Source organism: Cupressus sempervirens, chromosome 5 (genome assembly GCF_028749045.1).
Source record: "Cupressus sempervirens isolate cs-2001-9-10 chromosome 5, ASM2874904v1, whole genome shotgun sequence".
NCBI classification, from domain to species: Eukaryota; Viridiplantae; Streptophyta; class Pinopsida; order Cupressales; family Cupressaceae; genus Cupressus; species Cupressus sempervirens.
Genome location: NC_143122.1, coordinates 811759855 through 811785315, shown reverse-complemented (window position 1 = coordinate 811785315; position 25461 = coordinate 811759855). Strand labels below are relative to the sequence as shown.

General features: G+C 37.0%; 1 protein-coding gene across 1 annotated transcript in view; it reads right to left on the bottom strand.

Annotated features, from left to right (window-relative positions):
• The window catches only part of LOC149558366 (Leucine-rich repeat (LRR) family protein), a 136636-nt gene that overhangs the window by 48172 nt on the left and 63003 nt on the right, over positions 1–25461 (bottom strand). Inside the window, exon 6 of the mRNA XM_089832631.1 lies at positions 8856–8946. Coding sequence (XP_089688757.1) covers positions 8856–8946 — 91 coding nt within the window. The remainder of the gene's footprint in view (positions 1–8855; positions 8947–25461) is intronic.

Genomic DNA, 25461 nt, shown 5'->3' with positions numbered 1-25461 from the left:
AGTAAAATCTGCAGCAGGCACAAAAACAATAGAAGTTGTATATTGATTAGCAGAGAATAGAATACAATTTTGAGGTTGGCATCATCGTATATTTAAGATTGCAGCCATATAAAATCTACTCTCAAGAAGAGAAGAGCAAAGAAGCTCAAACCAATGCATCTATTCAAGAAACTGCTCCCATCCCAATTAAGGATCTCATAGAAGGTTGTTACACCATGTCATGAAAAATGAGGGGGATATGCTAAACACTGAGGGGGATATGCTAAACACGTTCCATCTATCTCTTCTTCAATGTTGAGTTAAGCTGGTTGTATCTCCCAAGAGATACATTTGCTCAAGAAACTACTACCATCCCAATTTAGGGTCTCACAAGAGGTCAGATCATGTCATGAATCTTCAGAGATATGTTGGACATGTTCAAATATTATGGACCTTTCATAATGAACAAGAAAGTTGGGGAGGTTGTCTATGAGCTTGAGCAACTAGCCAACAATTAATTATAGATGTTTTGGTGCCCTCGAAATTGTTACCAGCATTGGATGAGGGGGGCAAGCTAATCTTGATACCAGAGACTATCATTGACTTTAGAGAGCAAGTTCTTTGAAAGTGGATCATCATAGAGTATATGATCAAATGGAAGGATTCAACATTATAGAATGCAATGTGGGAGAGTGAGTAGATGTTACATCATCCAAAGCTAAAATTGCATGACAAGAAACTTTGGAAGGGTGGATTGTATTGTCCCCTTCTAAACTAGTTGATAGGGTGAACCATCAGCCTAGTATGTTGGCTTCAGGCTAATGGATAAAAGGAAGTCCGTTGTGGATGTGTCCCCTCCCTCTGCACAATTGGTTGTGACTCGACCTCAATCTTGGATGTAGATGGTGCTATCATTAGCAATGACATATTAAAATCCTCAAAAATGAAAAACTATTGTGCAATATCTCAACCAACCAAAAAAAATGAAAATATCAAAATTGCCAAAAACTCAGCAAAAAATTTGTATTTTTTTCGAAAATTTGTAAATATACAATTTCTTAAAATATTCTTAAGAACACACACATATACACCAAAATTGTAGAACACGTACTAATTTGAGATATCCAACATACATTAGTCAAAGTTTGGAGTTAAATACATAGCAATTAAAACTTAGTGGTAAGTAGATTAACAAAGAATCGTATACCAAAAAACAAAAATGGCATTTGAATAAAAATAAGCTCAATACATATAGAAGTCAAACTCCATGAAACATCAATTTCTGAATACAAATTAAGTTCGAGTTTCAGTATCAATGAAAACTAGAAGTAGAAATAATAAATTACATTTATAGATAAAGCTCAAAAGAGATTGTTATTGTTGCATGGTTGGTGCTGAAGTAGTTACAACATCTTCAACAAGTACTTGAATAGGTACCTCAATAGAAGCCTCTAACGGATGACCAAGCTCATGTTACTCCTCATATGCTACCACTTCTACATCTCAGTCATCTACCTCCATTTCAAACTCAAGTAGTTGATCATCAGTCAATAAAGAAGTTGCATATGCATCTACATCATCACCATCAAGAGGAGCGATCAAATTTGATAAAAATGGATCAATCTCCTCCATGTCAAGTGCTTCATATGAAGCTTGCCCTTGCACCTTCTTTTCATGCAACTGAAGGTTGTACCACACATAAACTAAGTCATTCAAGTGCATTAGAGTCAACCTATTGCGCTTCTTTATGTGTATGTTCTCTAACTATAAAGTAGTCGAGTTTCGCTTGCAACCAATAGCACTAGAGTGCCGTGATAATATTCGGATGACAATCTTCTGAAGATTAGGTGTTGTGGCACCATAATCTTCCCAAAAAGTCATTTATAATATGGTGAAGATTCAAATAAACTTAATGGATGAAATAATGGTATAATAAATCCAAACACATGTTCTTTACCTCGTTGCAGGATGAATCTCCTACATTTGTAATAAGGTGAAGAAAATAATGGCCCTTCCTTCTTGTAGCTTTGTAACTCATCCAATACGAGGTCTCGAAGGTCCAAATTAGCAACTAGTCTTCGAATACATGTGTCGATGCCAACTTGAACTTTTCAATCTACTTGAAAGCATTGGAGAAGTAATACTCGGGGTTCAAGTAGTGGGCAACAACATGAATATGTTGGTAGAGTTGTTGGTTCCAGTACGATCGATTATGTTCCATATTGGTCTGTATTTGGTCTCATTTGACCTATAAAGTGTTGAATGGCCTCTTTGGCCCTATCCATGGCCTTATAAAGATACCCCGTGGAGTTTTTATCCCCATCAACAATTCGTAGAACCCTCACTAATGGTTTTGACACCTGGACATACAAAACTTAACAAAAATCGGCAAGGTGTAATATTTAATAATTAAATAATTAATCACCCATCAAGGTTTGAAAACTTACTTTGATGATCTCCTCCATTTGCTTGTCATGTCTAACATCAAACACAACCTTCACAACCTTCTCTAATTCAGGCTTCTTGGCATAAGGACTCTCCAACCATTTCTCGCTAACAAGCATCCACTTCAAATTGGGCAATGTGGATAATATGCTTTGTAAGGTGAGAAAATTAACAAAGTATGTAACCCCCAATCACATGAGATCCTTATCATCAGTGTGCTCTCTCATAAGACACAAGACCCATGTGTCGTTGTAGATGTACTTTGTGATATTCCTTCCATCTTCAACCACCTTCTCCACCTAACTTTGTTTCCCTAGGACCTCAAGAAGCAAGTCAAGATAATGGCCAACACAAGGGATCCAAAATAATGTGGTATGCCTCTCCATCAAAAGTCTATCAATTGCCACATAAGCAGATGCATTATTAGTCACAATTTGGATGACATTACCCACTCCTACTTCCACTACCACCTCAACCAACATGTTGCACAAATTCTCTACATTTTTCACTTAATTAGAGGCATCAACATTAGAAATACTAGTTGCCCCCTTGAAACGGCTAGAAAGTTGATAAGCATCCTTTTCCTACCATTTGTCCACACATTAGATATAATAATGCAGCCCCTTTATTCCCAAACTCCTCTTTTCTGTTCCACAAGTCGATGAATGGTTTGAACCTCACACTGTAACAAAGATTCACTCACTTCATAACGAGTTGGGAGTTTAAACCCCTTATCAGACACGATCATTGACGTGACCAATTGATCCCAATATGGATAGGATAAGGCATTGAAGGGAATATCATTATAGTACCAAAATCATCCAACTTACACCCTTGTCATCTCATGCATCTTTGTATTACATATAGAGCCTTGCAATCCAGGTTGAGCACTAGGAATGTTACGTGGAACCAAAACTTTGATATATGCCCACCTACATCTCTTGATCCTTGTATCCATGGCCCAACTAAAGAAGCCTCTACACATGTTTGTGACCTTGTAGAACTAAAATCCTCTATTGGGGCTTCCATGGCCTCTGATGTCCTTTTCTTTGCTGCCTAATTTTGTGTATATGCTTCAAGGCCTACCAAAGACTCTCTTGTAGCCTCTTTTGGATAGTCATCACACAACGTAACAACATCACATGGAATCTTTGCAAGGTGATATTTTAGTTGGCCTATCCCCCACTCATGTTCTTAAGACAATGGATACATTTGAAATCTCCTTGATTTGGTTCTAGTGTCCCATGTTTCCATAAAGGGTCCTTGTTCTGCCACCAGCCATTACCTATAATTACTATCAGCTGGCACTGCAAGTCTACAAACCCAAAGATACAGAATTAGTTATTAGATAAGTCGAGATCAAATATTAGCCAAGTCTATGAACCATATAGTAACTAAGATAAAAATTTATTAGGTTTTTAAAGAGGTCAGTCAGTAAATAATTGTCTAAGTCTAAGATCAAATATTAGCTAAGTCAGTGCAGTAATTGAGATCAAATTAATCAAATTTTTACCATGATCCCCTAAGTTTCCGGGACAGGGACGGGGTGACGAGTTTTTGGGATGGTGAGTTTTTTGGTGATTTTGGGGACAACAAATGGGGATGCTATATATATAGAAATATTAAAATATACACTGAAATTTGCAAATATACATGTCATTCATATGAAACTAAGAACAAAGCATGTCATTTAAAAATTATAGAACCTTAACATACACCATTTGAATTCCATCTAGGAAATAATAACCGATTTCAGTACTTAATTGTCTATATGCATTGATATATGTGAACCAAAATATTTATAAATAGTTAAATATAAATTTAGTAGTGAACAATATCATAGAAATCTGGAAATCTAAATATGCTCAAAGGATAGAAGGCTGCCATAAAGTTTCATCATCGTGTTCAAGTTCAACATAGAAAACAAAATATAGAAAAATGAAGCAGATTGTTGCTCAAGCTCTTGGAAGCAAAAACCCAGCCAACTACAACACACTCCAACATCATGGGAAAAACTAAAAAAATGACAACACAACCACAATATGGTCTTTTTTGACCTTTTAGGGCATTTGGAGGGGCGGAGCCTATTGGACAACCAAGTAGGGACAAACAAAATAAAGTTTTTTATTTTAAAATTATTTTTTAAGCTTCACAAAAAATGAGGACGGTCGTATTAAGATAATATCTTATACTTTCTATAATAGTCAACTACTTGTCTGTAGTCCATCTTTCAGTCTAGATAGGAATGTTTCCTATCCCGTCTCTTTTTTCTTCAGTCCAAATAGGAATGTTTCCTATCCTGTCTCTAGTTTTGTTTCTAATTCCGTCTTCAGTCTACGTTGTTTCTTTTAGAAACAACGTCCTTGTAATTCTTTATAAGGAACACATTTGTTCCTCTGTTAATCAATCAATCATCCGAAAATCCGTTAATCTGCCAACTCTTCTTGAATCTTGTAACATGGTATCAGAGCTATTACTTAAATTTTTTCGAAAAAATTTATAATTTCTTCGTGAAATTATTTGTTTAAATTTTTTCAAAATTATTTCTGTTGAATTTCTCTAAAACCCGCTTAGGGTTTTCGGCCTAGAGAAATTCCCGAACTCGGGTCTGCCTATGTTTGTTCAGCACACTCTAGCCCCATTCGTCCATGCACATCGATCTTTGAAGAAAAATCTGCCATTTTTAATCAAGAAATCTGAAGTTTTTTCAAGCTTTTTCAGCTAGGGCCATTTTTTTTCGAAACCCTAATTTTTGGGGTCGAAAAAATATTTTGTTTGCAGATTCTTGGTGGGTTTTTCGAGAGCTCAACTAGGTTGTCGTCCGTTTTTCTGGTTGCCTCGATTTTTGTGCCTCGATTTTCGAGCCAGCGGATCCAGAAAACGACAGTAGATTCCTTCTGGGTTTTTCAAGCTCTCTTTTGAATCATTCTCTAACTCTTCTAGGTCTTTCGTATTTTTGCCTCGAAGAACGTGCCTTCACAGATTTTCACAGTTTTCATTGGAAAACGTGCCATGGCATCTCTGACAAATATTCTGCTCGAACATAATTCCAAATTCAATAGTCGCAATTATGGAAACTGGAAGCAGCGCATCATCGCAATCTTCGAATATCGAAACACCGATCAACTTGTTCTGGGTGTTAAGCAACGTCCGACTTCTCCGAGTCCTGATCAAGGCGAAGCTGCATTTTTTGCCTTCTGAATTTGTTTTTGTTTTTCTTGGGTTTGTTGATTTTCTCGTCAAAAATCATTTCAAGTTGTCTATAATACGCAAGGTTGCGTGAGATTCTGGGTTTGTTGATTTTCTCCTCAAAAATCATTTCAAGTTGTCTGTAATACGCAAGGTTGCGTGAGATTCTGGGTTTGTTGATTTTCTCCTCAAAAATCATTTCAAGTTGTCTGTAATACGCAAGGTTGCGTGAGATTCTGGGTTTGTTGATTTTCTCCTCAAAAATCATTTCAAGTTGTCTGTAATACGCAAGGTTGCGTGAGATTCTGGGTTTGTTGATTTTCTCCTCAAAAATCATTTCAAGTTGTCTGTAATACGCAAGGTTGCGTGAGATTCTGGGTTTTCTGATTTTCTCCTCAAAAATCATTTCAAGTTGTCCATAATACGCAAGGTTGTGTGAGATTCTGGGTTTGTTGATTTTCTCCTCAAAAATCATTTCAAGTTGTCTGTAATACGCAAGGTTGTGTGAGATTCTGGGTTTTGCCGTTTTTTCCAAAAAAACGAAGTTTTGTAAATGCAACTTATTTTGAGTCATAGCACTCTTCTGGCAAAGCTTCTTGGTTTCAGCATTCTGTAGATCCAAGGAGGGTCTCAGTTATCACAGAATGTTCCGACATTCGTACGTTGACCATTAAGGGAGGGTATTAAGATAATATCTTATACTTTCTATAATAGTCAACTACTTGTCTGTAGTCCGTCTTTCAGTCTAGATAGGAATGTTTCCTATCCCGTCTCTTTTTTCTTCAGTCCAGATAGGAATGTTTCCTATCTTGTCTCTAGTTTTGTTTCTAATTCTGTCTTCAGTCTACGTAAAAGAAACAACGTCCTTGTAATTCTTTATAAGGAACAAATTTGTTCCTCTGTTAATCAATCAATCATCCGGAAATCCGTTAATCTACCAACTCTTCTTGAATCTTGTAACAGATCGGCCATCCCCTGTACAGTAAGGGGACTTCTAGACATCCCCTTTCCATATCAGGTTTCTCCCAGAAGTCCCCAAGTACCAGGGACATCCCCTACATTTTTTGCCTAAATGGGGACAGTGGGGGGATGTCCCATACCAATCCCTCGATCTCTAAAACTTTGGCTTTTCAACAGGGACACATCCCCAAGTTGCATAGGATTTTTAAAGAGGGCAGTTACCAGATAGTTTTCTATGTTTGAGATCAAATATTAGTTAACAGACTTTTCAATAAGGCAATCAAATGTCACCTAATAGTTGAAGTTTGAACAATGAACTTTTCTAAGTCTGAGATAAAAAGTTAGCTAACTCTATGAAGCAAATGAGAATAAAAAATTGACTTTATACAATAATATTGTTATTTTTGACATTTGATGTATGTACAAAATGATAAATTTACACTATATAGTAAGCTATGAAAAATTATTAGTGTTAAATATTAAGTTATTAACTATTAGCTATTTATTGTAAAACTTAACGTTACTTGAGTATTTATTATTCACTACTAACTATTACATTAAAATTTAATTGCAGACTTTAAAAAGTAATTAAAATGATGGTTTTAATATATTTTGTTATATATTTATTATTAACTATTAAGTTATTAACTTTTACATTAAAATTTAATTGCGAAGACAAGAAAAAATAATCGGAATGCAAAAAAATACTATGCAGTTGACCTTTTTGTTAGAAAGACACAACTATGCTCAAGAGTCGAGAAAACCATTGTGTTTATCCTAGACAAGTGTTTGCAAAACGACCAGCATTTTCTCAGACCTGCGTGCAGTGAAACGGAAAGCATCGTTGCTTTATGAAAAAAAATGGAAAACCTAATATGGAAATTCGAAAGCATCTTTTTCATTTGTCTTTTTTGTTAATTCGGGTCACCAATGTTTAATAGCCAAACGAGCGATTATCTTGCGAATTTTTCTCAAATATACGTTGCACAATTTTAACCATTAACTTGATGGTGATACATACTGCGAGTTAATAATCTACGACTTTGACTAAAAATATCATCATTGTGGTGATATATCGCTGTAATTTTTAACCATGATCATCCTCAACCTCTTGAATGTCATCCAATCCCACATTAAATCCACCCTCCTCCATAGTTCCTCTCAAATTACAAATCTCATCCTCTAAAAAATAAATGGATGTTGCTCCCATTATGTCCAATCAAAGTAAGGATCCATGTCATCCAAATCAAGTGGACCAGTCAATATTTTCTCTCCATTTTTTATGTGCGATCAAAGGTTATATTGCACAAGGACACGATCATTAAGACATTGTTGCACTAATTTGTTCCTCTTCTTTGTGTGGATGATCTCAAACAAGCTCCAATTGCATTCATAACAAAATGAACTACAAGACTAGCATAAGATTCGGTGGGAAAGTCTTTGCAAACTTGAGGCATTTTTCCCCCAGTTTTGCCAACCAACATTTATAAAATTAAATATTGAAGAGTTATAAAAACATTTATTAAAACATAGTAAATTTAATTGAAAAATAACAATAGAACAGGCACATTACACCCAAAATGATTATTACACAGAAAAAATGATTGGCTGGACCAAATACATTATTTAGAAGACCAAAAAGGGTCATGCAAACAATTTGGATAGGGATGGAAGCTTGGGATTCTGTTAATATTAAGTGTCGATCATCAACAAACCTAGAAGACAGCAAAGATGATACTACATAATTGACCAGAGAATTGAAGTATTTTTTTGATTCACTTTCAGGAAATCCACACAAGTTATATATACAAGGTACTCCAATTGTACGGACATAGGCCAAGAAAAATTAATTAATTATTCTTTTTAAGTACCCCATGTGTTTGTAAAGAGTTATCTATATTAGGAGCTTTAATTAACAATTCAAACTTCATCCTAATGATGGGTCGAACAATTAAAACCTACGTGTTATTATTATTATCAAACTCTATATGTAATTTTTATGCGCAATATTTTGCTCTAAACCACCATAGACTCTATAAATAATAACAAACCAAAATCAGAAATGAATTCATCCAACATTATAAAAGACTAAAAACATCTAGTAAATCACACTACAAAAATAAGGCTAAAACAAAGATAACACTTAACAGAGATGTAGGTAGGAAAAAGAAAAAGAAATTGTACTTATGTTTTTTTACAATGAAGAAAATTAGTGAATATATTAGTGAGTTAATAATTATATAAAAATTCCTTGCTATAATAGTTTAGTGGTTACACGGCACCATTGGCTAGGAGCTCTTCCAAGGAGAAGCAGCTTCCAATCGACTCTGGAAGGAACTTCAAATGGTTACTGGACACATTCAACTGAACCAGCTGCATCACATACAACATTAATTAAAGATCAAAAAAATGTTTGGAATTTGGATAACCAATATCTAAAAGAGAATGCAACCTAGTTCTACAGTGTCCAAACAATTTATCATAGTTGCAAAATAACGGGGATTTAAAAATTCTGGTTAAACAAACAAGCTTTTTTAAAGAAAATAAATTGAAAACTATAGTAGCAAAATTTTTGGGGAAATAAATGTGAGACTATTGATCATTAAATAAAAATCACTTAATGCAAATGTTTGTTTAATCATTCAACTCAAAAGGGGAAAATGTTGCCTTTAGGCCAAGAGGTACCTAAGTTGCATAAAAAGATGTTCCCACAATTTAAAATCAAATAGTGTCTACAACTTAAGAATAGAATAGACTACAAGCCAACGACTCTTAACACTTACTGAATAATGCTCTACACTGTCTTCCTCAGTAAGGACTGCCAATGCATAGTTAAGCCCCAAGGCTTTAGTTGGGAGATTACAAGTGCTTAGTTGTTTTCGTAAATTCCCAAAACTATTGTTTACAATTATTTGGCTTGCAAAATACTTATTGAAGTTCCAATTTTTCTCTCAGAGATAACAAAATGTCATAATTGGATAGTACGCTACCACTAATTGTTTAAAATATTTAAGATGTTGGATGGTTCATTGCTAGATCCTTGTATTTCATTGTAAGGATTCTGGTTAGTATTTTGCTAGATCAATTTACTTTCAATATATTTTATCCATGCTTTATGCATGGGTGATCTAGCCTACAATTTTGGCTTTGACATTATTCCACTTGCACTTAGCTAGCTTTCCTTAATCAAAATTCACATTTCACCATTAATCATTTTGGCTTGATCACATCTATGATTTACTTGTATTGTAGATTGATCAACTAGTCACGAATATCTTTCAATTTAATTTCGTTGTCCTCATTGTAGACTAACAAATGCTCTAACCTTGCCCACACAGAGAACTTAGTGATCAAAAAGAGCTAGAATTCAAGTGATCAAGAAAAAATCTTGTAGATTTGAACTAACACCTTATGGGCATTATTACATTGAGACAAAGTTGACCATGGATATACAACCAACAATTATAAACCTGAAATACCAAGTGGTCATTTGGCTATTGTTAGTACCACTAACTATGAACATATTTCTTGAACTTGTCATGAAGAACTTCAATACTTCGACTATTGAAGTGTGCAAAATCAATAAAAAGAGTCTACAAAAATGCTACCAAGTATCATTAAGCTATTTTAAAATCTATATGTGGAGCACTCCTTATTGGCATAGAGAGGACCTTAGCACTATAGCACTTTTGGTCCTAATACGAAGATAAGATGTGGTGGTGTGGTCCTTGTGTTCCATCTCTCTTCCATACTTGTTTAAAGAAATTCTTTTTAAAATCGTATGATGGTTGGTTTAAAAATTGAATGGGAGTAGAAGGATCTTTGTTTCTCAAGATTCTCTTTTTGCCAAAGGATGATTATCTCAATGGCTTGCTACTACACTTGCTTGCTCCTACTCATTAATACGTGTCATCATTTACTCTAAGGGCACAGATACACCATTCTTATCAAGAAAAGCTTTAATGCAGTGTATATGAATGCCACACAAAGTACGCCTTCATCAAATTATATGAGCTTTGTAATATTCCTTACAATTTTGTATTTAATTTTTTGATTTCTTGGAATAAGAATTTCGTCAAACACTTTGAATGCAAGGATTATATTGCTGATCTATATTCTAATTCTTTCTAAATGTCAAACTTTAAAAGATACGCTTGCAAAAACTCTGAAATATCTAACAAATGAAGATGCAAATGGTTTTGTATTTTTTCAAGTATAAGCATTGGTTACAAATGAGAAAATATGCATCTACAACAATATGACATTAGGACAAACAAATGCCATGCATATTTCAGTGATATTCTAATCCCTTTAAAAATGACCGCTTGCTGATATAAATCAGATTACAATGCTTCTACAACTGATTACTAAATCCCTACAAATGCCCTAAAAGACTCAAATCTAGCCTCAAAACAATGTAAAATATAAATGGATTGAAACCTGGAAATTGCCCAAAATATTTGGATGTTATGTAGCAACAACATTGTAGCCGCAGTAGCGAGGGCACTATAGCAGCAACACTGTAGTGACGACACTATTCACCTTCTGCTATAAGAAAGTCTTTCAAATTCTTCCAGAATCATTATCCAAATATCCCAGCACTACTACAATATCTCTGAAAATAATATTAGACTTATTTCTTCAAATCTTACTCCACAAATCTAGCCCTAGGCCACAAATTTGGCACTATGAAACGGCTGATTTGTCTTCTCCAAGACCTACAACCCTTTGGAGGATCTTTCACCACCTTAGTTATGCGAATCAATGGGAGTGTTTATTCCCAATGACCAATGTAGCAAACCACAGAAACCACTGGCTCCACAAGTTATCAAGAAAGGTAGATGGCAACACATTCAATATCCAACAATGAGACTTCCCTCCCTACTTACTCTTTTCCTCCAAGAGGTGAGCCTCCTAGAAGGAAAAATAATAATATTTAATTTCACTTTCTAGAAAATTCACCTTTTCTCATAATAATATTTAATTGCACTTTAAAGTAATATTAAAATACAATTAATATAAAGAGCAAGTAATATTATAGGCTACAAGAAGTTTGTGGTTGTAGGAAGCTTGTAGCCACTAGAAGTTTGTGGTTGCAGGAAGATTGTGGCAACAATAAGAAATTGCCCACATGACCCTCTCTTCAAGACCTTGGCCCACGAGGGTCTGATTATAAGCCAAACAACATTAAATCCGAGCACTAGTGAGAAGGGGACATTATTGTAGTCCGCCCTCCCTGAAATTGCTTGTCCTCAAGTAATCTCGGCTTTGGATGATGCAAAATCTCATCACCTTCCCAAGTAGCATCCTCAACCAGCAAGAACTTTTATTTGATCAAATATTCCTTAAAAACTTGTCTCCTCAGTTGTTTCTCCCTGATATCCAATATAGCCTCCGGTACCAAAATCAACTTACCCACATCATCTAAGGGCAATAGAGTTGTGGAAGGAACCACACAATGTCCTAATGCCTTCTTGAGGCGTGACACATGAAAAACATATGGACCTTACTATCAGCTAGTAACTCCAATTCATAAGCTACCTCACCCACACGTTTAATGATTCTAAAAGGTTTGTAGTATCATGGCTTGAGCTTCTCTATACCATTCTCCTCGAGTGTAGACTATCTATAAGGCTAGAGCATCAAGTACATCATATTCTCTCCCTCGAATGAACATTCAAATCTTCTATGATTTGCATACTACTATTGGTTTTGCACTCTCTGAATATTCTCCTTGAGAGCTCACATTATATCTTGATTTTCCTATAGCATAGTTCCAACACTAGGCACTCTACTATAACTCATCAATAAATCAAGAAAGTTAGGTGCCTTATATACAAGGCCATAAATGGTGTCATCTTAATAGAAAGATGGTAGGTGGTATTATAGCAGTACTCATAGAGATATATCCACTTAAGAAATATGTGGTAAAAACCACATAAGCCAAAAAATCCTCTAAATTTTGTAAGATTCTCAGGTGTAGGCAATTCAATAATTACCTCAACCTTGTCAAGATCCATACATACTCCTTGTGCACTAATGATGTGGCCTAGATACAACAGTTTTGTCAGGCCTAATTCACATTTGGATTCCTTCGCATACAAGGATTCTTTGTCAAGAATACCCAAAACTATATCAAGATGTGCAATATGCTCCCTCCACGATTTGTTCTACACCAAAATGTCATCAAAGAAAACTAGCACAAACTGCCTCAACTATGAATGAAATACTATGTTGATTGTGGACTAAAATGTAGCAGGTGCATTAGTTAGCTCAAATGGCATAACCACAAATTCAAAATGCCCACAATAACAACGAAAGGCTATCTTCTCAATATCATCCTCCCTAACACATTTGATGGTACCGAGACCTTAAACCAATTTTTGAAAAATATTGGGCACCATGTAACTCATTTATTAAGTCATCAATTCTAGGAATCGAATGTCAGTTTTTAATGGTCTTCTTGTTTAACAACCTATAAAAAATACACATCCGCAAGGTGCCATCCTATTATTTTACCAAAACTATAGATGAAGCAAATGGTGACTTACTGGGTCTGATGTGTCTCACAGCTGGCAGCTCCTTAATTGTTTTTTCTTAATTTTTTTTTCTATCTCATCCTTAAGCCGTATGGGATGTTGTAGAGAGTAATTATTCTATAATATGCTTTATCCCTCTATTGGGAGGTCCTCTAGGTGGAGTCTCACTAAATACCTCGATATGCTTAATCCTCAGCTCTTGTATGTGTCACGTCCCCTACTTTCGTACAATAGAACTTAACTAATAAGTTGATAAAATAATATTAGTGACAATAGATTATATAATTAAGAATAATAAGGGCATGATACGATATAAAATAATATTTAAATAATGAACATAACAATATTATTACATAAGTCATTAACAATATAATAATATATTATATTATTATAATATAATATATTATAATAATGTTATCAAATATATGATTATCCCTGAATATGGTAATCAATAATCAAAATATTAAATATTATAATAATTATATGTTAATAGTTAAATGATAGTTAATGTTACCTTAAGAATAGTCACATCTGTTCAAAGGAAATATGTATATAATAAGGAAGGCATAGAGTAAAGAAACCGGGGTGGAGAAGAAATAATATAAGCATCTGTGGAGACCTTGTATTAAATTTGAAAGACCATCAAGCCATAAATGAATTATCGGGTTGTGTAGACCAAAGGTTAACCTAGTCAAGGAATCCAAGAGCATAGCAACTACGTTAGCGAATTCAATAGAGAGAAAAACTATATGCGTAGTAATAAGAGGACATTGCGATTAAATTCTTACAGTAGTGCATGACAGCTCATATACCCAGTAAGATCATACATTCATAAACTGTAAACAATTCTCAGTCGGCAGGCAAGAGTCTCAAGCTTTGTGTAGAAGGATAAATATGGGAATCATATAAGAAAGAGATCACAAAGATGGAAAAACTAATAGATTCAATGCTTATATACTAAGTCAGAGAAGCTGCAGGACAGTCATCATCAAACCAGATCAGAAAAAACTAATATGCAATTACACTTAGTGCCAGTTTATACAGTCAGCAATACTAATGCTCAAATTAACAAACATTATAATAGAATCATTGGCATCTTAGACATAGCCAGCGTTAGAAGCAATACAATATATTATTACAGACTGGACAATGTAGATTCATAAATTATGGAGCAGATTAGAACAGAGTTGAGAAGCAAATGGGAATTACCCCATTCTTCAGAAAGGTGGCACGATTTACAGTGAAGACCCAGATGTAGAAGAGGACATTACTGAGATTAGCGGATATCGAATAGTATATAATTGATGGAAGAGGAGAACTGAGCAGTGTATACATTCAGCAAGTAGAGATTTGATGGTAACAATTGGATATGTACAGTGATCAAAGGCTTCGATATGGAAAAAGGGAAGTCACAATTACCTAAATCTTGTGGTCTGTCTTAGTTAATATCACAGTGATATCAGTGTAAGTGATAATAGAAGATAATACAAGAGATGAATATTGAACCGATGGTGAACATTATATCTAGTGATTAATTTCAAAGAAAAAAACTCCAACGTTACATCCAATGAATCTGAGATCAGTTGCCAGTGAATGGTCAATCAACTGCTAAAGACCAAGTCAACAGATATGAATCTAACCAGCACACAATTCAAATCCAGTCAGCGGTGACTTAGCAATAAGAGAGCTTTACACATCTTGGAATGGATAGATCAGTATACATATATATGCAACTTAGATTTAATATAAGGGAATAAGGAATCCTGCCATAGAGTACTGAACAAGTCGGACGTGTAGATAATGGAATAGATTAACATTAATATATCCGTTCAAAATGTGAAACATGAGTAATAAGGAAGAAAGAAGAATTACATTGGATGGATAGAAAACCAAATCATAATATATCTAGTTCTGAACACAAATTGTCACTTATTCATTATAGAGGAGATAGAGTACTAATTAGCATAAGCCGGGTGCGCGCACCCAGGTCAAAACCCCGGCGCACCTAGTGCAGGTCCATCATGCACCCGAGTACCCCCGCCGGGAGATTTTTCGCTACCACACCCCCGCCACACCAGTTGAGCACCCAGGTGGGATGTAGTGCTCGGGTGTGTGGCGGGTGCTTGGGTGCACGGGTGCTCGCGGGGTTGCTTCCTAGGTGCTCGCGGGGTGCTCCTAGGTAGATGGCAGAAAAAGTTAAAAATAAAAAGTGTTTTTGCATTTTTTTGTTTTTGTTTTTTAGGCATGCTAATAATTGGGTGTGGGTCCCATGTGGTCTATTTGAAGGTTTAATAAAACCAATAGACCTCATTTTCATTTCATCATTTCATTTCATTGTTTTAAAGCAACAAGGAGCTAAGTGAGCAAAAGAGTTTGGAGGAGTTTGTGAAAGCTTAGTGGGTGATTTTGCAAGGGATTGCAAGATCAAGAGGAGCAAGAGGAGCAAGAAGATTTGATTTGGCAAGTGTCTCCTCAAGTTCAAAGTAGGTTTTTTTTTATTTTACAACTTTTTTTGGTTTTAGAAATCAATTTATAATTTTTAAATTTAGTATTTAGTTTTACTTTCAAGTTTCAACTTAAATTTTTTAATGTTTCATTCTTGAATCTTATTGATAGTTAATAGTTCTATGATTTTTATTATCTATATTAATTTTTAATTTTTTTCATTGTTCTTAAAATAAAAATATAGCAATATGGCATATGCTGAAACGTATAAAGTTTTAAGTTTTATGTAGGCTGAAACTAGTTTGTATAACTTATTTTTACTTGGGTTGAAATGTATCATGACCATTTTTATAATTTTATTTTCATTTTGTGAAATGCGGTTTTTATAAATGGCATCTAGATCCGGCCAAAGTGCAGAAGACATAGAAATTAATAAGGCAAGTGCATCTGATTATGAGCCTGAGCCCGAGCCCGAAGGAAGTGATCATGGGGCTGATGTAGGTGGTCAATTTGAGCCTGAGGAAGAGCCTCCTTATGTTGCACCAGGGGTGCCTTCTATTGATTTCCCTTCAAAGATTTTGACAAAGTATGCTAGGGGTCCTTATGATCCAAAGTCCTCTCTAAAACAGTTTGCTACGAAAATTACACGTCGTACCCCTTCAAGTAGTGGCACACGTAAATAGAAGTGCAATATATGTGGTGCAGAATGGTTTGGCAGCATTACAAGAGTTAATTCACACCTTTTTTAAAGTGGCTATGGTGTAAACCCATGCATATTCTTGTCAAATCCTAAGAATGTCAAATACAGAATTGAAGTGAACAAACTATGGGACATTTCTGATGATAGTGATGTTCTAGTGCCTAGATCTTTGTTTGCTAGGCAACAGGTACAAAATATACAGCAGTTACAGGAGCAGCGAAATACATCTACTTGTATCTTGCATCAAAGAGCAAGGACTATGTCACCTACACCATCATTTTCCTCACCTACACACAGTTCAACAGGGGATAGCGGTAGGGGAAACGGAAAGCAACTACAAGTCGTAGTGGTAGTAACCCCATTGCTCATTTATTTAACATGCACGCAAGGGACCAGTTAGATGATGTTGTTGGTGATTTCTTCTTTGCCAATGGAATCTCTACACATGTGGCTCAATCTCCCTATTTTGTGAGGATGATGTCCATGGCAATGAATGAGGGAGAGCCATCATATGTGCCACCAGGTGACCACAAGTTGAGGACCACAGTGATGGATAGAGCCTATGACAAGGTTGGGATCTTGATGGAACAGATGAAAGCATGTTGGATGGATTCAGGCTGCAACATTATCATAGATGGGTGGACGGACATTACTCATCGTCCACTCATCAACATTATGGTTTCATGTACCGAGGGCCCATACTTTTTGAAGGCAGTTGATTGTTCAGGGCATCGTAAAGATGCTGATTTTCAAGTTCATGTGCTTAGGGAAGCCATTGAGAAGGTTGGGCCACAAAATGTGGTCCAAATTGTGACAGATGCAACACATGTGTGCAAAGCTACAGGGAGGCTTGTTGAGGCAGCCTATAGGCATATTTCGTGGACTCCATGTTGTGTGCATGCCATGAACAATGCACTCAAAGACATGGGGAAAATAGAGTGGATTAGGAAGGTGGTTAATGACAGGAGAGAGGTGCAGATGTTTATCTGCAATCACCACACATCATATGCACTTTTTAGGAGCTTCACAAAGAAGCAATTCCTAAAACCAATTGAGACCATGTACGCATCACATTATATTCTCTTGGAAGAATGATTGAGTTGCAAGAGCCATTGCAACTCATGGTTATGACGCAAGAATGGAATCAATAGCCTGAGTCCAGAATAGAGCAGGGTAAGAGGGTAAAGGAGACAGTAAAGAGTGATCAGTTTTAGAGTGACGCAAAATACACAGTCTCCATCATTACTCCAGTGTTTCAAGTGATCAAATATGGAGATGAAGATTCACCTAGCCTTGGAGAGGTTTGTGAGTGCATTGATTCCATGCTTGGGCAGATGAGGACTGTTGTGCATGAGGGAGACCCCACTCTAGCATTTTATACGGAGCACATTGAGCCTATCATTCACCACAAGTAGGAGAAGTTGAACACTCTTTTGCACATGGCTGCCTATGCATTGAACCCTAAGTGGTACATACTTGAGCCTGGTAGAGTCACACCACTTTGGGATGATGAGGTGAAGAATGTGTTCTTTTGATGCATTGCCAAAATGTATGATATTGAGACTGCTAGTGAGATTTAATCTTGATTCAGTGCTCTAAACTCTTTATAATTATAAGTTCTTTTAATAATTAATTGTTACTTTACTCATTACTTTATTTAAGTTATTTAATATTATGTTGTAAACTTTAAAACTTGTAACTTGTAGGATACTCGGATATTGTAAAGGTGGATCTCAAAACCATGGCACAAAAGAATCCCATTTTGTCGTGGAAATGTCATGGGTCACAGAAGTCAAAGATCACCTCACTAGCCATCCCACTGCTTTCTCCAGTTTGTAATACTAATTACTGATTCCAACCCTTTATAATCCTAATTGTAAGAGTTTTACTTTACTGATTTTAATTTATGATTCATTGATTCAATAATTATTAATCATTGATTTACCATTTATCATTTGTTACAAATTGTATGAACATTTATTTGTAAGTTGTAAGTTGTAACTTTCAACTTTATTACCTCAGGTGTCTAGCTCTTCAGCTGCAGAGAGGAATTGGTCCACCTATAGCTTCATTCACTCTATTAAGAGGAACAGACTTACCTCTAAGAGAGCAAAAAAATCGGTTGCTATACATGGTTACTTGTGGCTCAAAGATCGCAAGACATGCAAGTACAAGGAGAACCCTACAGCACGATGGGATGTGGAGCCAGAGGATCCAACTCAGATTGATGAGGATGACGATGTAACAGAAGCCAATGTAGGGCTAGTTGGTGTTCCTTTAGAGGATCAAGATCTTACCCATGAGGAGCCTAGTAGTTCCAGTGATGAGGACTTCGGTATAGGGGATGATTAGAGAGCACTTGAGATGATTCCATTCTTATTATTAACATTTTGTCATTTTGTTGATTGTACTCACTTTGATATGGCTATGATACATTCTTATTATTTCACTGTTTCATGCTATTCGGCTCATTGTCATCATGAGCATCTTTATGATATATGATATTCATAGAATCATATTTGAACAATGAATTTTGAATCTTGCATCTTGAACTAAGTTAATTTGTTAGATGGTCATTAGTAATGGTTATGAAGTTTCAAGTTTCATGTTTGAACTTATGGTTTGTGAATCGTATTTCAATTTTCTCTATTCATTGTATTTAACTATATTTAGTATGTTAATGTTATATAATATAAATATATTGAAGTATCATTTCATAATTAGCATTTTCTGTCATAAATATTATATATATACTATGCAACCCCCTCCCCCCACTCCCCACCTCCCCTCCCCCCCCCAACCCCCCCTCTGATCCCCAACCGCCGCACCCCCGCCGTCCCCAAATTGAGGCCTTCTTTTCCCAGCACTCGAAACTCGTCCCGACGTCCCCCCCCACCCCCACGCCCGGGTAACACTAGTACTAATTAAATATAATTCATATGGAAATAAGGGGTTAAGAAAATGGATGAAAAGAACAAAGATTATTAGTTATCTATTTGGAAAGATTTATCTTGTTAAAAAGAAAATCAATGTATTCAGTTATAATTTGATCCATCTTATAATCCTTACACATAAGACCTCAAGTTAGCAAGTAAGTATCCAAACACCAAAACTCCAAAGGCCGAAGTTGGTGATGGGCCTATAGCTTATTCAGTTAGCATGTTTGTGAGCCCAACCGGCAACAAGCTGGGGACCCCACCACCACGTGGGTTCTGAGGTGCATTGGCCCAGCATTAACACCACATGGGGAGAGGGGCAAGAGTAGAACATAAGACTTCAAGTTAGCAATTATGTATCCAAACACCAAAACTCCAGAGGCCGGAGTTGGTGATGGACCTGCAGCTTATTCAGTTAGCATGTTTGTGAGCCCAACTTGCAACAGACTAGGGACCCCACCACCACATCGGTCATGGGGTGCACTGGCCCAACATTAACACCACATGGGGAGGGGGCAAGAGTAGAACATAAGACCTTAAGTTAGCAAGTATGTATCCAAGCACTAAAACTCCAGCAGTTAGAGTTGTTGATGGACCTACAACTTATTTAGTTAGCATGTTTGGGAGCCCAACCGGCAACAGGCTAGGGACCCCACCACCACGTGGGTCCTGGGGTGCATTGGCCTAGCATTAAAACAATGAAATTTATGATTCAAGGACAAAATTAGGGCAAATATAGCAAGGGACATTACAGTATGTCAAGATGATAAGCAACTTTTTGCTGCTCCTCGTGTATTGGCATTAAAACACATTCCGCTGCCCACTCAAGCATGTCATAAGGCATGAGCAGTTCCATCCTCCTAAAAGATAAAGTTTTGAAGCTAGTGTCTCTAAGGGCCTTTAACACATGGGTCTTCCCATCCATCTCAAATCTTATTTGCATGACAAAAAGATTAAGTGTAAACTCGCTTACATTATGAAGCCATGTCATTCCCAATATTATATCAGTATCTCCCATGTTCACCACATAAAAATCTTCCTTAAAATCAAAGTTATTCAAATGCATGGGCAGATCTGAAATCTTCCTATCACACCTAAGAGCGTTGTTGTGTGCAACCTTTACTCTTATACCCTCAAAGTCCTATGTATGTTGCGTCTCTCAATTAACCAGGCATCAATGAAGTTGTGCATGGATCTTGTGTCAAGCAAAGTAATGATCTTCTACCCAGCTTAAACTCAACGCATTCTAAAGGCCCCTCATGTTGTATGCTAGCGAGACATGTTTATTGTAGCTGAACTGTCTCTTCCTTTTCAGCCTAGTCTTCCTCATGTATTGATCCAGCAACCCTAGACTCTTCTTGTTTAGATTGCTGATTTGAATTTTCAGAATCAGAATCCTCATAAAATGCCCACATAACACAATAAGGCTTCCCCTTAGGCCTTAATGAAAAATCATGACTTGCATCGTTCGACCCTTTGCAATAAAAACACTTCTTTCTACACAAATCATTAAGTGTTTCTCAATCTAGGGGTGTTGTTGATGTCCCCCTTGGATCTAACTTGGGAAATGTCCTACTATCCTTGAGTGAAGATGTTCCCTTAGATGTAAACTTGCTTTGGGGAGCTGCAAATTCCATGCTTCTAGTCTTTTTCATTGCTTCCTCTAGTGTCAGAGGATTAAAAGCTTTTACCCGACCCCTTAAAGGTTCCGATAGGCCTTCGATAAACAACACAACTAACTGCCTCTCTAATATGTTGGAAACAATCACTGATAACTTCTGAAAATCGCCAATAAAACTCTCCATACTCTCAATCTGTTTAAGTTGGGCCCAATCCCTAAAGTATGTCTTAGGATCCTTCTTATCAAAACACTTGATCAACCTATCCACAAACTCCTGATAAGAAGTTATGTGGTTATGTTGTAATGTGGTCATCCCATAATACCACCATTTATGTGTTGCACCTTCTAAGTGTAAAGTGGCATATTTTATTGCATCCTCCTTTGCCATGGGTCAAAGATTTAGGAAAGTGTCTTGCTTGTGAACCCAAGACTGAGTTGTAACCTTCCCACTACCATCAAACATAGGTAACGTGAATTTGCTAGATGCATGCTTCAAATCTTTGTTTTGGTCTCTCAGTCTTCAATTTCACCTTGTCTTGTAATGCTCTCTCGTTTGACTTAAAAATCTGTCAAAGCTCAGGTGTTCCCTAATTTCTAGTGTCAATGATTCCCATTCAACATTTGCTGCCATAAGATGGTTTGCAAATGTTGTCTCTCTTCTTTAGCATTATCATCTACAAGTTCATCCCTAAGAAAGGTAGGGTGTGTAGGTCGATCAATGGTACAGGTGTGAGCTCTTTGTGACATACATCTAGCACTAGGTTTTGTCTATCCTGTGGGTTCATTTGTCGTATGGTTGTGGTAAGTGCTCATAGAGCTTCAGCTACCTGTTGGTGCCCCACTACCAAATGTCTAAAGAACTCTCGTGCTTCTCTTTCTTCATTGTCTCCACCATCTCTTCCTTTGCTTCTTGACAATTCTTCTCCTCCCTTGTCATCCATTTCTTCTAAGGTTACATTCTCAAAATAAATTTCTTCTAGTTCCGCTCTCCTATGAGTGTAATACCTATGGTGACGTTATTGTGGTTGCATATACAACTTGAACCCTCCAGGACGACATGATCAAGGCTCTAATACCACTATAACATCCCTTGCAATTCTGAATTTAAGTTTCTGGTTGCTTAACCTAAGAATTTTAACAAACACTTTGCACGCAAGGAATATATTGCTAATCTAAATTCTGATTCTTTCTAAACCCCAAATTTTAATAGATATGTTTGCAAAAACTCCAAAATATCTAACAATGAAGACGCAAATGTTTTTGTGTTTTTTCATATATAAGCATTGGTTACGGATTAGAAAATATGCATCTACAACAATATGACATTAGGACAAACACCCACCATGCATATTCAATAATTTATTCTAATACCTTTAAAAATGACAGCTTGCTGATATAAATCAGATTACAATGCTTCCACAACTGATTATTAAATCCCTACAAATGCCCTATAAGATTCAAATCTAACCTCAAAACAATGCAAAATATAAATGGATGGGAACTTGGAAACTGCCCAAAATATCTAGATTTTACTGTAGTGGCAATACTATAGCAGCGACAACATTGTAGCAACGACATTTGTTTATGCCAAATATGGTAGAACGGTACTAACAACATATGAATATATATAAATCATAATATTGCTCACATCCATCTAGTAATTGGAACAATACACCAAATGTAAAATATGTCTTTATTGATTGTACCAAAGCCAAATTACATACATGTACCATAGATAGTCCAAAATTACCATACCATACTATTCCATGTACGTACTACATATAGTGCATGAGTTGATTACTAATACCAATCGACATGACTCTTGGTACAACTTTTCCTAACAACTAGTTAAGTGCTTAAATGATTTACTCGCTGCATTATCCCCCGTTGAGAAAAAAAAGAGTCCTTTCCACACAACGAGCAGCTCAAGAAGAGGAGTGAGAAGACATCCTTGGAGCTGAAGCTGAAAGTGATGCTGCCACTGGAGTGGTTGATGTCGTGAGATGGGCGAGTTGTTGCTTGAGTAAATGTACATCCCGTTCTGCAACAAGTTGCTTAGTGTGTGCACTATGTAAAAGCCGGAGTGCATTCATTTTATCTTTGTCTGCTACTGCTAGCTGCTCAGCATGAGTCGTATGCTCCTCCTTAGGTGCAACTTCTAGCTTCTCAACTTGCTCAATCAAAATTACATGGTCTCCCTCTATTCTAGCTAACTCCCACATAGCCTTTTGCAAATCAAGGAACATAGCCCAAAAAGTTCCCTCCATCTCAAACAAAACTAGAGTCAAAGCCCCACCTGTCTGAATCACATGTGCCTCCTGCCATTGCTGAGCCTGGACCTCCATCTCATCAACAGGCTAACCTTGGTCGGCAAATGTTCTCTTGAAATCTTCATGGCATCCTATTCTCATGAAGTGTAACAGGGACTTAGCTTGAGAAACTACAGTAGTCATATCAGCCTATAGGGCCCTCTGTCGGATTTCCTGTGTGGCTTTGTTTATGATTTCCAACTCAACTACAATTTGTTGGGTGCGTGCATCACATGGTGTGGACATGGTCTCTCCTTCATCCGGTTGGCTTCCTTTTGTTGTTTGTTCCCCCTGAATGTCCATGGTTTCCTTGTGGGTTTGTTCTTCCAATAGAGGAAGGGTGGTCCCTGTTGGAAATTTGGTCAGTGCTCCCCTCGGGATTTGTGACAAAGGCTTAACCACCTCCTGTGTACTATAAGTTGAGTGGTTGTATCTGGCATTGACAGATCGATTTTTGGGGCAACAACAACTCCACTCTAACAAGTGGTATCAGAGCTTGGTCATAGGTTTGAATCTTTAGACCCTTGAGTAACGCTAAGGGGGAGATTGTTGGAAATTTGATCAACGCTCCCCTCAGGATTTGTGACAAGGGCTTAACTGCCTCCTGTGTACTATAGGTTGAGTGGTTGTATCGGGCATTAACAGATCGGTCTTTTGGTGCAATGGCAACCCCACTCTAACAGTCCCTCCTAGCAAATGTGGGGATGGTGGTGGTATAGCTGTTGGTTCTAACTCATTTTGGACCAATAAAGCATCTGCCTCTATATCTTCCTATTCTCCAGTGTCCTCATGTTGACCATGTTCTTGAGGTTGTTCTAGATGGTGTGGCTCCCCTCCTAACTACGAAGTTGTCGGAGGAGCTATTGTTGATGCCTCGATGGATGGTGCCTTAGGAGTCACCAAAAATGCAATCAATTGTCTTGTTTCAATCCCTTGGGGCATAGCCAATCCTACAGTTTGACTATCTACTTTATTGCATCTAAAATCTACCAATTTAGTATTCAACATTCTACCTCCAGGAACAAGATGAGTCATTTTAGACAACTTGGTGGTGCAAAATTTATCTTCTTAGCACCCCAATTGACAAAGGTGGTTCCACTGGTTGTAACTTCATCCCCTTATGTACCTATACGACTGCTTGCGCATTCCTTCTTAGGTTTCATATGACTAATGTATGTACGAACCATATAGATGCTTGTACCTGCTACCTCCAAGTCTCTACGACCTGTATCCGTATGGATGACTTCTATGCGACCTGTATAGCTGGTTTTTGTACAGATTGTACAGCCTGCATCTATACATGTACGTCGAGTAGTTGTGCAACTGTTGCTTTCCATACACCTTGGCTCCTCTACATTGTGCGTGTCTAGAATTGACCCCTCCATGACTTCTACCATTTCCACTTCCTCAATTTTGTCCACCAATGCTATTTGTGAAATTCGGTATTCTTCCTCTTTGCTAGATTCATCTTCCATGGATGTTGTTTCCTCTCTTCCAGTTTGATGAGTTTTTCAAGTCTCTCCTTTAAGCTGTCCTCCTCCCCCCATCTACTTTCTACTACCACTCTAAGGCTTGGTATAGTGAACTCCGCTAGTACCACTACTTCTTGGTCACACATCATTTGGAAGGGCCTTCTTCCAATTGTTACCTTGTATGAGGTTCGAGAAGCCCATAGGGTAGCTAGTAGCCTTTCTTCCCAAACATCGTTCTATACCCTGCAACTCTTGTACAATATTTACTCCAAGATTTTGTTGGTGGACTTCGCTTCTCTATTTATATGTGGGTAATATGGGCTAGACAAGTTGTGGAAAATGCGAAATTCCTGCTTCATGTTCCATATCACCCGGTTCACAAAATGAACACCCTTGTCACTTGTAATGGAGTCAGTATCCCGAATCTTGTAACAATTTGCTCGTATAGGAATTTGGTTGTGCTAAGTGTCCTGTTGTCGAGGAGGGCCCTTGCCTTCGTCCATCTTGTAAGGTATTCTATGGCAACTATAATGTACCAGCAATATCTGGTTGTACTTGTCTTTAATGGACCTACAAAGTCGAGTCCACATCTCTCCACCAACTCCTGAGGTTGGGAAGAAAATAATGGCATGAAGTCCCTCTTTATTGGTTTTCCTATTCATTGGCACATATCACATCCCGCTACCCATTGCTTAGCATCCATGTATAGAATTGGCCACCATAGGCTGGCCAAAAGCACCTTCCTTGTCATAGCATTTGGCCCAAAGTGTCCACCTGCCAATCCATCATGAGACTCCCGTAGTATGCTTGATATCTCCTCTTCCATCACACATCTTCAAAGTACTTGATCAGGACCCATTTTATAC